General features: G+C 35.1%; 1 protein-coding gene across 2 annotated transcripts in view; it reads right to left on the bottom strand.

Moving 5' to 3' along the window:
- The window catches only part of LOC125227402 (alpha-tocopherol transfer protein), a 35,023-nt gene extending 23,783 nt beyond the window's left edge, over window positions 1-11,240 (bottom strand). For both annotated transcript variants that reach the window (XM_048131712.1, XM_048131715.1), the window contains exon 1: window positions 11,065-11,240. In XM_048131712.1, coding sequence (XP_047987669.1) covers window positions 11,065-11,146 — 82 coding nt within the window. In that variant the 5' untranslated portion in view covers window positions 11,147-11,240. The remainder of the gene's footprint in view (window positions 1-11,064) is intronic.
- Window positions 11,241-15,469: the final 4,229 nt, after the last annotated feature.

Below are 15,469 nucleotides of genomic sequence, written 5' to 3'. Positions count from 1 at the left end.
TTTTTGCTTCCCGCTATTATGAGAGTACCTATACGTTTACAGATATAGTGCGAAAAGGGTTTCCTTCGTATTTTTCAAGTTCGTATTTGTCGTGCTAGTTCAGTCAATGTCAGCAGTGTCAGTACATCTTGTACTGACTGAAATAGCATGACACGTTCGTACGTTTCCTTAACAATAAGAAGGCAAATCTGTACCTATGCGTTATTTTATACGTGTAAACATCATTGTTATTGTATAATAGGTAGTTATGAAAATTACGCGCAAACCGAGAAAATAAATAAACAAAAAGGTGATAAAGTGCTCCAGTGGACTGTTGATCCCGCGGCCCATCGCCGCCGTCGTTACGGGTCTTTATCATCGTTTGACCTATTTTTAATGTAAACATAACGACAATGTTTGATTTGAACTGATTTATGTATAGTAAGGCGGCGGAATTGAAAAAAGTCGTCTAGTTTTGAAGTTGATGTGACTGGAGAGTATACTGCTGACAAGTGGTATCGTTGTAATCGGTAGACTTTACGGAGTACGAAATAATGACTTGTCGCATTCTCAGACTGTGGGAGGGTTAACTATGACGTCATAAAGATCGCGGTCCCGGGTTTAAATTTTTTGCCAATTTGTCTAGAACCCCTTATCCAATTTTGGAAAATGAGATGTCGATTGAAAGCGTATAACATGCTGATTAAGATTTCTTATATGTGAAAAGTATAGTTTTGTTAGTTATTTTTTAATTAACAATTATGAAAAAAATACTTTTTTTTAAGTCTCTTTTTTGATTTTTGTGACTCAAAAAGGCAATGAAAACGGCCACTTAGCTAAAAAATATGTTATATAAATCATTTAGCTACATTATTAAGCTATCTGTTGCTTTTTAAATTTCTACGATCGGATAATAAATAAGCAAACTACAAGAACATACCTGTAGGCGGGGAGTACCGCTTGACACGCGTTCCCATACATTCCGCGTCTACCAAATTACACCTCGCGCAAAATTCGTTTCAAGCAGATATACCTCTAATCTTATTCATCGTAACCTATCAATATTGGTATCATTTGAAAGTACAATTAAAGTCCTTTAAGAAACAATGTCAACCATTTTCTTAAAATCAATAATCGCCAGTCTACGGTGGTTACAAAGGAAAAAAGTGGGTATGCAATTTGACTGGTTGTTCCCTAGGTTTGATGCCCTAGACGAGTTTAAAAGGGGAGGTAAAGGTGACATATGGGTTGTTCTCTGGCCTGAAAGCTACACAGAGGGCCAGGGGAGGAAAAACTAGGGTTTAAGTTTAGTTTTAAGTTATTTTTTATGAGAAATGTGATGAATTTCATGGCATTTTCCGATAGAGACTAAAATTAACTTTCAAATAAGGCCACATAGTCATACTTTTACTTATATAATATTAAGGGTAATAGCCCCGGCGGAGTAGACCTGACTTCACTGGTTCCGCAGTGCCACACATAGTCTTCCGAGGCGGCCTGCGTGCCCTGCTCTCTAATATGTGGGTCAATACTGCTTCAACGCAAACGATTGAGATGTGTGATTTTTTTGACACTGAGTGTATTTGCAGGAGCTGCATGTACTTAACAAGTGTACCCCAACAACTATTTCATATTTATAACGCATTATTAATAATAAATATGCTCTTAATGTTATCTTGACTTCTGTTGAATAATTATGTTTTGAGAAAAATGGCTAAAAGTAATGATTATAATTACTAAAACATTATAGGTAACTTCATTTTAGTGATTTAATGTGTATAATGACCGAAGTCCAATCGTTTTGATTTTACGATTATTTTTTAATACCTACTGGGTCAAAAAACCGCACCTCTAAGTCGTTTGAGTTCAAACGGTATTACTTGGTATTACCCTTAATATTATATAAGGAAAAGTATGACTATGTGGCCTTATTTGAAAGTTAATTTTAGTCTCTATCGGAAAATGCCATGAAATTCATCACATTTCTCATAAAAAAGGGAATTTTCAGCAAAAAAAACCAACGTGTATCCTTGATAAAATTACAAAAAAATTAAACAATAAAATCAACAAATAAAAGAAAAAATAACTTAAAACTAAACTTAAACCATAGTTTTTTTCCCCTGACCCTCTATGTAGCTTTTAGGCCAGAGAACAACCCATATGTCACCTTTACCTCCCCTTTTAAACTCGTCTAGGGTATCAAACCTAGGAAACCAGTCAAATTGCATACCCACTTTTTTCCTTTGTAACCACCGCAGACTGGCTTTAATCATTTTATTATTGATTATAAGAAAATGATTGACATTATTTCTTAAAGTACTTTAATTGTACTTTCAAATGATACCAATATTGATAGGTTACGATGAATAAGATTAGAGGTATATCTGCTTGAAACGAATTTTGCGCGAGGTGTAATTTGGTAGACGCCGAATGTATGGGAACGCGTGCCAAGCGGTACTCCCCGCCTACAGGTATGTTCTTGTAGTTTGCTTATTTATTATATTATATATATTGCCGATCGTAGAAATTTAAAAAGCAACAGATAGCTTTATAATGTAGCTAAATGATTTATGTAACATATTTTTTAGCTAAGTGGCCGTTTTCATTGCCTTTTTGAGTCACAAAAATCAAAAAAGAGAGTAAAAAAAAAGTATTTTTTGAATTATTGTTAATTAAAAAATAACTAACAAAACTATACTTTTCACTTATAAGAAATCTAAATCAGCATGTTATACGCTTTCAATCGACACCTCATTTTTCAAAATTGGATAAGGGGTTCTAGACAAATTGGCAAAAAATTGAAACCCGGGACCGCGATCTTTGTGACGTCATAGTTAACCCCCCCACAGTCTGAGAATGCGACAAGTCATTATTTCGTACTCAGTAAAGTCTACCGATCACAACGATACCACTTGTCAGCAGTATACTCACCAGTCACATCAACTTTTTCCGAGACCCTCTCGCCGCTCTACTAGTACGAGTAATGTTTATAAGTACATGGAGCTTTATATTAAAAACATTAATATAGATATGTACATATCAATTACATAAAGTATATGCTCTTAAACAAGGAATACAGGTTGAATGTGTATTATACCTTTAAGGGCCACTTGCACCACCGAAAAATGAGGGTTAACCCGAGGTTAACCCACCATTTTATATGGAATTTGACAGTTGACAGCCCACTAACCCTGAGGTAAGTGGTTGGTGCAAGTGGGCCTAAATATCCTGAAATTTGGCTATTGGAATAATCTGTTAAATAAACTGTAGTTACTTAGTTAGGTATGGCATAGTTTTCGTAAATATCTACGAAAATAATTTATTTTTTTATTTTATTTATTAGGAGAACAAACAGAGTTAAATGTACATACTTTTGTATAAAAACTAAATTATATGGTAAACATGCATTTACCTCCACATCAGTTCTCACCGAGACATACATTGATACATTGAGTTTACCTACGTCTAAAATTATACGCATTAACTAATGTTATATTTAAACAATTATGTTATTGTTTGGCAAGTAACAGAATAGTAAACATTATGTGACATACAGCATAATATAGATAGGTACGAGTATATAACTATACACATAAAGAAAAGGAAAAAGCTAGGGCTTAGGGAATAACATTAATGACTTAAGTAAAAACTTATGTAACTATAGTTATTTCAGGTAATTTTAAGTAAATGAGAACAAACAAAAAACTAACAAAAGTAGTCTGATCATCCTTATCATTCCTCTGGGATTATTTGAAGGATTTGCTTTGTAATCAACTTTCGGGAATACTAGACAAGAATCGCTTACTGTACAATTACTAAGGTGGATTCTTCTCCAATCGATTTAATGACAGACTGTAAAAATATTATTAGATCGGAAAAGCTAACATGGCTAGAAATAAACCGCAAATCTCGATCGGATGGCCAGCTGGTTTAGAGCACAGATGGAAAATGAATAAATTCTGCTTGCAATACTTTTTAAGATAAAATTTTTATATTAGGTGTAAAGAATCTTGAAGAAATTTACAATTCACTTAAGTGAGTACTTATACAAATAATTGATTTTAACGATTACATATTTTATATAACATAAAAGTGCAATAATCTGAACATAAAATTGACAGTAGAGTTCTATTTCTAAGTGGGTACATAGAGATTTTATTTAATATTTATATTAAATATTTGTCCTACTTTTTACTGATGATGAATACTGTGGGATTTTTAGTTGTTTCGCTTCAACGTCGTTAACCTTCAGTAATAATACTTCCTCATTTAAAAATCCGATACAAGTGAGATTACCAGTGGTAAGTAAATTATCTGATTATCTATTAAGTCCTTGTTTACATTGTTGAGTTCAAGTTGCGAAAGTGATCAGTAATGGTGTAGATCACGCTAATACATTTCATCATATTTATGTACTTCAAGTAATTGTCAATTGTGCACTGAATGCCCTTAGTTACCCATTGTTGTTGCTTGAACGTGCAGGAAAAATTGGAACGATTACAGATACTTATTTTGCTATAGCGGTGTTCAGTAAACTTCAAATGTTATTTTCGCATTTTAAACATCTGAGCATCAGAATAATAATTAAAAAATAACCTACAATGTATTTTGGGTGCATTGATCTAAGGTAAACTATACTTTGAACATTCAATTACCGATATTAATAATAGGTCAATTTAAAAACGAAGAAATAAAGTACTTCATCCCTATTTTGAGGCTAGCTTAGGCCAGTGCGAAATACTTATAAATCTTATAAAAGGAAGTTCTCAAGTGTCGAGACGATGGTGTTATGTTATGTAGTACTGGCCCGTAGTGATGCAATGAAACTTGAGTATGATCTCAGTCTTCCTCAATTTCTTAATGCATTTGTTTAAAACATTTTATAAATTGAGGAACTTGTCAGAATTTTATTTTAATTTCAGTAGGGAAGAAAATAATGTTGTAGGGCAAAAAATCGGTTTAGGTAATACTTATTTTTAATATGACTGTTGTTTGACTTGTTTGACGTGATACTCATAACACTTTTCATTACCTATTTACGAAATAGTTTCACCATAATGTTCTTCATTGTTTCATATCACGTTAGAAAATGTCGGAAAATCACAGAACAATCGCGTGAGCTCCAACGAGTTAATAAAACGGTTGAATCATTGTATGTATTTGCAATATCGGAAAAGCAATATTGTATGCATATTGTATATGTACAAAAACAAAGTGTCTAGAATCCTTACAGTACCGTAGTACCTTCCTATCGGCCGTATTCGAATGATGATTCTAAAATGGTAATAAGACGTGCCTCCGTTATAACACCGATTTCTCAGTCAAAAGCGATGTTACTTCAAACAAATGTATTACTTCTGTCACTGACATATCCGATCTAGATAGTAAGTACGGTATACGGTATGTATTTCTAATATTTGACTTATTTACCTATTAAATTCTTATTGCTTAAGTTAGAAAGCGATCTCAGGAACTTTTAACAAAAAGATGGCAACCAAATTACTTTGTGTTTTTATTGTTTTTAGGTAAGTACATGCAACTAAATAAATAAAATAAATAAATAAATAAATATTGGGGGACACCTTACACAGATCAACTTAACCCCAAACTAAGCAAAGCTTGTACTATGGGTGCTAAGCGACGATATACATACTTAAATAGATAAATACATACTTATATACATAGAAAACATCCATGACTCAGGAACAAATATTTGTGCTCATCACACAAATAAATGCCCTTACCGGGATTCGAACCCAGGACCGCGGCTCATCAGGCAGGGTCACTACCGACTGAGCCAGACCGGTCGTCTGGTCGCTGAAATGACAGAACCTTTTTAATATTAAGTACATTTATTACGAATGAGATTAAAATTACAAATTGCTTGGGACAGAACTGACAGAAGAGATGTAGTTATGGAAGTTGAATGATGATAATTTAATAGAGAAGTTGAATGGGATATCAGTATCAGTAACACAACATAATGGAATATCGTATTATTTTATAAGCTTGTTTTTAATCGATGCAGCAACTACATTATCTCTTGGCAACTGATTTATTTATAACTCTACAAAAATATAACAAGTACAAGATACAAGCAAGACACAAGTATAAGACTAAGTACAAGACACAAATGCAAAAAACGCTATCTAAATAATAAACGAATTTGGAGCGCTTACGTGCGCATGACACGTATATTCATGTGGTTTAATGCCTAGTGTCTTGTGACCCCTCGCGAAGGGTCACAGTGGTCGCTGTATTTACATACATTACCACAAGTTAACGCACGAAATTGTACATTGATCTAATAAGTTTAGCCATGATTTCACGATGTTTATTTGCATAGAAGAATGGAGAGAATATTTAATAATGGAGGATACGTAATTTTAATATGGTTATTGTCCATCTATACATATGTTGCCCGAACGATAAATTCCATCCTATATTAAAATGCCATTAAATTGTGAAGTTTTAATGGTTAGCAAAACTATATGAATAGTCTACATAAGAACTGTAATTAACATTTATTTCCTGAAATTAAAACGAAACGTAGTATATTTTTTTATATGGTCATTAATTTGTGGCGTAAATTGTAAACTTCGTCATTGTGTATGAAATAGTGGACTAATTGAAATATGGAGACGAACCTAGATTAAATATTAAATTTATAATTTTGGTCATTATATTTTTTTAGTACTTAGCTGTTACTGCATTTATGTATGTACGATAAATAATTTCAGAATTCTTTGTTTCACAAACTTATGCCCCAAATGGTGAGAACATCGATAATATAATAAACTACGAAATATTGTGATCAATTGCCCACTTCCTCCCAATCATATATAAAATCATCTCACGGTTAGCGATTTGAATGAAATACAGTGGTCACAGAGAAATAACTTTTAAGTTGTTTCTTTAAAAACCTGAAACTTTTACTACTAGTATTTTTTATGCTCACCGTTTAGGACTATGAGCTCTCGTAGTAATAAGAGGTCACCTCAGAAAATGTCAACTATATCCGACTTTTTGACGAAAAAATGGAATTGAAAGTGGCAGTAACACACTTAAGTTACTTTCAGGTCTCGTGGGGTATCTGGGCGAGGGAAAACTTAGCTAGCACTTTCTATAGATCTGCTTTACACTATTAGCAGGGGCGGCTCACTCCGCGATTCTATCGCCGCGCTACAAGTACATGCTGGCGGCCGCGAGTTCGCGGCCTAATCAGGGGTGGCGCGCGTTCTCACGGAACGCACGTTCGCACTTTCTATTGTTACTTTACGTCTAGAGTTTTTTTTAAGTTTTATATGCGATGTCCGCGTGTGAATGGCTAATGGTGCTTAGTTAAATAGACATGATGAATAAAATAGGACAATCTTACACAGATCTACTAGTGATTAAGTCCCACGGAAAAGTTCAATAAGGTTTGTGATGTTGGGACTTAAACAAAAATATATAAATACTGTATATATACCTAGAAAGTACCCAAGACTGGAATATAATAGCATAACATTTCATCTGAGTATTAATTCGTTTTAGTCCACAGGCAACCCTATCGTCCGACGCTGCGCACGTGCGGGTTTCTTTGTTAGAATGTTGTAGGCATTTAAAAGGCGGCATTTCGTGAACATCAAAGCAGTGGGCCTTCTGTACTTGTACTATTATATATTCTGTGCTATTAGATGAATATGAGAATCGATTTTATCTTGGTTGTGCATTTCGATCGATGGATGAATGAACCATTTGCGGCCTGTTAGAACTTTATGATGTATTTTAGTTATTATACTGAAAATGTTTTTCAGGAATTTGAAATCGTATATGACTAACACTTCTTTACAGTTGGTTTTGTAGAAAGAGAAAAACAGTAAGTAAAGTATGGTTTTACACCGTAAAGGAATTTGTTTGTTTACAAGTCTGATCATCATTACAGTTTATCAAGTTATTATAAAATAAGTTGTCAGCACTGGTCAAAAAGAGAAATAAAAAAACAAAGTGTGATGTAAAGCTGCATTTTTGGTATGTTATTTGGGGTCCTTGAGGGAATGTAGGACTATATTTTGCAAGCAAAAAAATGGTGTGCTAACTTCGTAACTTAAAAAAAAAAGTAAAAAAATCAGTCTTTTTTTGGTTTTTGCCGTTTTATTAAAAAACTATGCATTTTTGGTCAAAAGTTGCTGTGTAATGTTGAAAGCGCATTAAATTACAAACAGTTTGACATCTTTTTTATCAATGTCCGTCAAATATTTTTTGAGATATGAAGCGTCAAAAAAAGAGCATTTTTCCCCTTTCTATGAAAATATTCGTTTTGCTAATATTTTAAGACAGATATCAGCAAAACAACTCAGGCTATTACATAAATTGTAAAATAAAAATGTAGAACATTTCACTAGCTTTCATTTAAGATCAAAAGAGTGCGAGTTATTTAATAAAATAGGATTATATCATAAGTCTAGTATAACTGGATCAGAAATAATCGGTGGATGGTAATGGCCAAATGGGATAGTTTACATATATTTACAGGAGGCGTAGCGGAGAACGAATTATTATTATTTGGGGGCTGTTCAAGTATTACTCAGACACATATTTGCGTATATCAAATCAACATTTATTTAGTAAGTTAAGTTTACGGTCAGAAAGACCTCAGGATCGCCGCTTGGCGGAAAAAAATATTTACGAGTAGAAAACCCTTATTAATTGAATCAGATTGTTCCGAAATTGTTCTTGTATGGACTGGTTTTTAAAGCATATCACTGAGGGTCAATAACATCGATGCAATCTCACGAGCGTTGTCGTGGACGTGCCTGAATAATAGTATTCTCCGTTTAACGAAATAGCAGTACATAGTATGTGTTGTATTGCACGCGCAGGTCTCTCACCGCCGCGCAGGTGTAGTCGGACCATAACTCGACATTATACACGCTTGTAAAAAAACTGAGGAACAGCTGTCTTTTTACGCTGTCACTACATTTGGCGAATCTTCTAGCCAACATGTTTGCCCTTACTGCGGTGGCTCGCCTCTGCCTTTCTATGTCCTCCTGGTCTTTTAAACTGGACAACAAGATGTGGCCAAGATATTTGACTTCGTGTACTCTCCGCAATTGAACTCCATCAAGCAAAAGAGGTGGTACATGTGTGGGCATATGTGCTGCCTCCATGAGCATAAATTCAGACTTGTCCGGATTGTATCTCATGTTATGCTGGCTGGCGTATCTCTCGCATTCTGCAAGTAACTTACGCATAGCTCCCACAGATGGTGCTAGTAGGACCATATCGTCTGCATATGCGATGTGATTTATCATTTGCCCATTGATGGAGCAGCCAACCTCGGTACTGGTCAAAGCCTGCGACAGCCCATCCATGTACACGCTGAAGAGAGCCGGAGACATACTGCCTCCTTGTCTCACGCCACAGTTTAGCCCGCTGGCTGTGGACAGAGTTGACTTCCATCTTACTACGTTCTTCTGCTGGGAATACCACTTCTCCAGTATCTTAATAATTGGCGTGGGCGCTTTCCGTTCCCGTAGTTTATTCCACAGCAATTGGTGGTCAAATACAACTCAAGTGGACTTTCTATCACTACAGGAGTTGTGCCATCAAGATGTAGGACCAGGACCCTCAAAAAGGAAAAAGTAAAATGTAACTAATTCTGTTTTATTTTTCTAATTTACTAAACTTCAAAATTTTACTGTATTTTATTTCTTCATTAGTAATAGTCAAATCGATGCAAAGTTAGCTTAGACAATTTTTTCAGATAAACGTATATCAAAGAAAGTGAGATCGAATAGATATCACTTTCAACCTAAAACTTTTAGCGTAAACTATTTTACCTTAACCAATCTACCAGACTCTTGGCTTCTCTATTTATAGATTTTTTTTGTTTACCAAAGTAACTATTCGTCTTACTGACCTTTATTTGCACTAAAACTAAAGCAAAATAAATTTTATACAATGTTATATTGCAATATATATCATATCATGTAGTATTTTGCAGATATTTGTCTAAAAATATTGGCAAAACGCTACATTTTATAAATGTGTCAAAAATTAACCTTTTTTGACGCTTCATATCTCGAAAACTATTTGACGGACATTGATATAAAATATGTCAAACTGTTTGAAATTTAATGCGCTTTCAACATTACAAAGCAACTTTTGACCAAAAACGCACAGTTTTTTAATAAAAAAATAAAAACCAAAAAAAGTCCGATATTTTTACTTTTTTTTTTAAATTACGAAGTTAGCACACTTTTTTTTTGCTTGCAAAATATAGTCTTACATTCCCTCAAGGACTCCAAATAACATACCAAAAATCCAGCTTTACATCACACTTTGTTTTTTTAGCCGATTTTCATGTAAGATTTGACCGGTGTATAAATAAAACGTAAAAACTTAATGTTTCTGCGTTGTCATCATACCCTACAAAAAAAAAAAAACTCGGAGTAAAGTTTCATAATTCAATAACAAATAAGCCCGGAAATTAAACTGCACAGAAAGTCGGTAGCCACAAAAAAACCCAAGCTTATTAAAAAAAATCGATGAATTCAACAGATCCTATGCGGTCATTTTTAGGGTTCCGTAGTCAACTAGGAACCCTTATAGTTTCGCCATGTCTGTCTGTCCGTCCGTCCGTCCGTCCGTCCGCGGATAATCTCAGTAACCGTAAGCACTAGAAAGCTGAAATTTGGTACCAATATGTATATCAATCATGCCAACAAACTGCAAAAATAAAAAATGGAAAAAAATGTTTTCTTAGGGTACCCCCCCTACATGTAAAGTGGGGGCTGATATTTTTTTTCATTTCAACCCCAACGTGTGATATATTGTTGGATAGGTATTTAAAAATGAACAAGAGTTTACTAATATCGTTTTTTGATAATATTAATATTTTCGGAAATAATCGCTCCTAAAGGAAAAAAAAGTGCGTCCCCCCCCCTCTAACTTTTGAACCATATGTTTAAAAAATATGAAAAAAATCACAAAAGTAGAACTTTATGTTTTTGTCGAATTATTTCCTCCCAATTAAGAGTGAAAGTAACCGATGTAAGAAACAACTGATCTAATTTGTCAACGAAAAGTACTAAAACTTACGTTCCGGCGTGACTTCGCGGTACACGATCCTCGACACGGGCTCTATTTCCTCCGGCATCTTCACTGTTTTCTTCCCTTTCATTATACAGTTTGTGAAACTCGTGAATTATTTGTGAAACTCGTGAAGCATGCTCTCCCTGCAAGGGCGAGCGGCGCGGCGTGCTGTCGGGTCGAGACTGCCGTCTGCGCTTCGCCGCGCATTTCTCCGGCCCATGATTGTTGTTAAATAAATGTAGTCCGATCAATTACGAGCTTATCTCGATCGATACTGTTGATCATTAGTCTTTATAAAGGATTTAAAGGGCATTTGATAGTATACACGCTAATACTTATTGTTATAATTGGACTCGTCATATTCGGTAATTTAGTCGTAATATTCGGTAATTTTAAATTAGATGATGTTATTTATAGAGAGCCACAAGTAACAAGACAGACAAGTAAGCGAAATATATGAGGGACTCATCAAGAGCGGATCCAGCTTTGTAGTCGCATACGCATGGCCAAATTCTAAGCGCTACATCTTGGGCCATGAGCCCCATGGTTCCCCTGGATTCGCCCTTGAGACTTAAGGTGTGAGATTTTATTCTGGTGTTTCGGGTTTCCATGTGCGGCAGTAATCGCTTACCATCAGGCGACATGTCTGCTCGTTTGCCTCCTATCCCATAAAAAATGTTAAATAATTTTGTATACATCTGAGCTTTTCGCATTAAATCTGTGGTACATAACAATTTTTAAATTAGGTTGCTTATCTATTAAATAATTATAATTCGAAGTGAAATGTAAGTGCATAAAAAAGTCGTTGTTGAGTGAAGTAGCTCTAGATATAGGCAGACAGACAGACGTGTCAGTGCGGTTATCAAGGTTTAATGGCATACACTGCGGCTGGTCTTCAGTACGCCTTCCGAACAAGAAATTAGCTTTCAATCGATTCCGATAAATTTAGTTAGTGGATGTGCTATGTAGGTGCAGTTGCCATCAAATATATCTGAGCTACCAAAGCTTTTTTTTAATACTACATCGGTGGCAAATAAGCATACCTAAGGTCCGCCTGATAAAAAGCGGTCACCGTAACCTATGGACGCCTGCAACCTCAAGTACTGTGACATGCGCGTCGTCAACCCATTAGAAACTTGTACACTCCTTTTTGCTGTGTTAAGTACACAAGTTCCAAGGAGGGTTCGGGTTGCCGACGACTCAAAGGACAATACACGGAACAGATATTTAGTTCCGTAGGTCCTTCCGTCACCAGCACACCGCACCCTCGTTGAGCTCTGGCAGCCTTACTCAAGCTCCCACAAATAGTCCGGCACACACACGCTTCTATTCTAGACTTAAGAATGCGTGTTCTGATATTTATGAATGCTTTGGCAGCTCCGATATATTTGATGGCGACTGTACCTATATCAATAACAGCATTGCCATTATTATTGAAGTATTTAATTAGCTGCTCTGGGGGCACGGCAGTGACCCCGCCAGTACATTTTTTTTATGTTTTTATAGTTAAAACTTATATAACCCAGCACACGAATAAATTAAATAGGTACTTAAGTTCAGTTTAAATACTTACAATATTTGAAATGGGACAGTGTTCTCATGCACATGATTTTGAGTTTTAGCCGGGGTACTTGTACTAATATGTATTCTGTGGCAGGGGCGGCTCACTCCGCGATTCTATCACCGCGCTACAAGTACATGCCGGCGGCCGCGAGATCGCGGCCCGTTCAGTGGTGATGATGATGACATTGATGACCTTCGCGCGGCGCAATAGAATTCATTGTCGGCTGCTCGCGTGCGGTGACGTCCGGTCCGTTTGTTAATGTAGGTAAGAATTTCGAGAATGGCGACATTTTGTGAACATCAAAAGAGTGAGCCTTCTGTCCAGTATGAATTTTCTGAGATGAACTTTTCGGTTTTGCCCTAATCTGTTAAACAGAGGCCTTTGTTTCTATTATTCGCGGTGGTTAGCTCCCGTTTCCACAGCACGTGCTAAAGTCTCAGTGTAGTTAAAAAGCAACTATCATGATAGCAATAAGGTTCAAATTTATTAAACAGTTTGCAGTGTGCAGGTAAGTTTTTTTGAAGATGACAAAACGTGTTATCTCCGAAAGGGCTTTTTATGGATTGCTTTTTAACTACACTGAGACTATAGCACGTGCCAATTAAACGGGAGCTAACCGCAGCGAATAATAGAAACAAAGGCTTTTGTTTAACAGATTAGGGCAAAAGCGAAAAGTGCATCTCAGTAAATTCATACTATACTTGCATTGTACTATTATATTTTTTGTGGTTTTAGTCGTAAGTTAAGTGTGGTTGACATCATAAGACGCTAATAGCATAACTGTTATTCGTTGCAATCATAGTATTATTCTACTAGTGTTCTTAAAATCAAATACAACATACTACTACAATCATGCATCTAATAACTAGGGCGTATCAATATTAAGTTTTATACGCTTTAATTAGTACCTATTTTATTTATATCTACATTTGTAATTATTTTTTAACACAAAGAAATAAAATAGATAATAATATAAATCAGAACAATAGGTATTAAAATGTTAGAGATAGACATGCTTTGTTATAGTAATTAGAGGTCTGCTATTATAATAACTTATAATAATAAACTGTGACGTTTGAGGAAAGTACATTATTTACTTACTTATATATAATCTTTAAGATAAATTAATTGTTTACAATATACCAATCTTTTTTTTTGCGGCATTCAATTACTACGCGATCTTGACGTGTCTTACATTACGTTTTTTCTCAACTTCTAGGTTTTTTTACTTGGGTGTAAGGTTCGAAACATATTCTCCGCCAATGACTCCTGTTTTGGCCAGCTTGGTTCCGTAGCAGCAAATATAATAAACCTCTTCAAAATTACCAACCTATCCCTATAAGAGATACTTTGATCAAACCAAAAATCGTTGAAAGAGTTAAAGCATACCTCTATTTTTTTTACTACGTAGAAAACATAAACTGCTTATTCGTCGTTTTTTCTTTATCATTTTAAAAGACCTTTCCATTGATACCACACGGGTATGTACATCGAAAAAAAAATTTTCATCCCTCAGTTACATGTATGGGGGCCCCACCCCCAATTCTTTTTTTTTACTATTTAGTGTCATAATTTTGTAGCGGTTCATACAACAAAAAACAAAGCAATTTACATTACCTACTATTGGAGTTTTTACACTAATGTCACTTACTTTTTGATTCGCCTCCTCTTGTTATTTTGACTTGTTTTACATGTTTTACATTTATTGATCACTGCCCACCCCCTGAAATGTTATCGTTGTTATTGAATGACACCAAAGTGATCTGCTAATCGATGTTCCTACTTATTTTTCATCACACTAGCACACTAAATGTGCTATTGCAAATAAGTTAAAGAAGTGCATTGTGCAACATATGAGGCGTAAGGTAAATATTGCAAATTAGGGTATAGTTAAATCACAACGGCTTGCACATACAATAATTTTCATAACATGTGCAATAAAAAAATGTAAAAAGATTTAAAAAGTTTTTTACTTCGGTATAAGAAAATTTTATAACTCCCTCAAAAAGTCCCTTCCTCCTTTGTTTCTAAAACAAAGACAATAATGGTGTTAAAGGTTCATGAATCGTGATGCATCATCGAATCAGAGTTATCCCAACTCGCAATCTCGCTTCCGGTGTGAAGTAAAAACAATAGAAAGAAACTTGGATCGTTCACAGTTCACTGCATTCAAAACAATGTTGGTTGCCTAGCAACGTCCTATACTGGCGCTGTAAGTGCAAGAACATACGACACGTATTGTTGTAATAAATGACATTTGCAGCTACTACAATATTAAATTTTTCATTACTTTGTCTATTATTTTATTTTCTTTTGTCTGTAGGCCTAGCAAATGATTGCCGCGGGAGATCACACGTCTTCTTCTAACTATATCAATGACATAAGGACGGGTATATAGTCTATCTCGCGGTGACATACTATCGCGGCAATCATGTGCTAACCCTGCTGGGATACATTTTATTTTGCTTTTCTGTTTCTTTATAAGTAGAAAAAATAATGTACTTTTCCAACACAATAGTGCTAGTTAAATGCTGACATCTAGCGTCGAGTAGGAGAACTGTTTGGTTACTCAGTCTTGAATTTCGTATTGCGCTCAGTATCATTGTTGACACTCAGATAGTGTAACGTTCTACCGACAGATACCACTAGGTACATGGTGTGTATTATTTTTAAATCCCTGAATTTTTCTTTCAAAGAAAAGCAACACAATTAAGTCGCATCAAGAAGAATTATTACCTAGGTTTCTTTGTAGGTCTCTATTAACATACTTTTCAAGAAAATTACTTACCTGACCATCCAGTGGTGCCCTCATTACTTATTAGATTGATCGTGTTTTCCAAAAACGAT

The sequence above is a fragment of the Leguminivora glycinivorella genome, chromosome 6, assembly GCF_023078275.1.
Source record: "Leguminivora glycinivorella isolate SPB_JAAS2020 chromosome 6, LegGlyc_1.1, whole genome shotgun sequence".
NCBI classification, from domain to species: domain Eukaryota; kingdom Metazoa; phylum Arthropoda; class Insecta; order Lepidoptera; family Tortricidae; genus Leguminivora; species Leguminivora glycinivorella.
The sequence above is the reverse complement of the archived record's forward strand: the minus strand, read 5'-3'. Positions and strand labels throughout refer to the sequence as shown.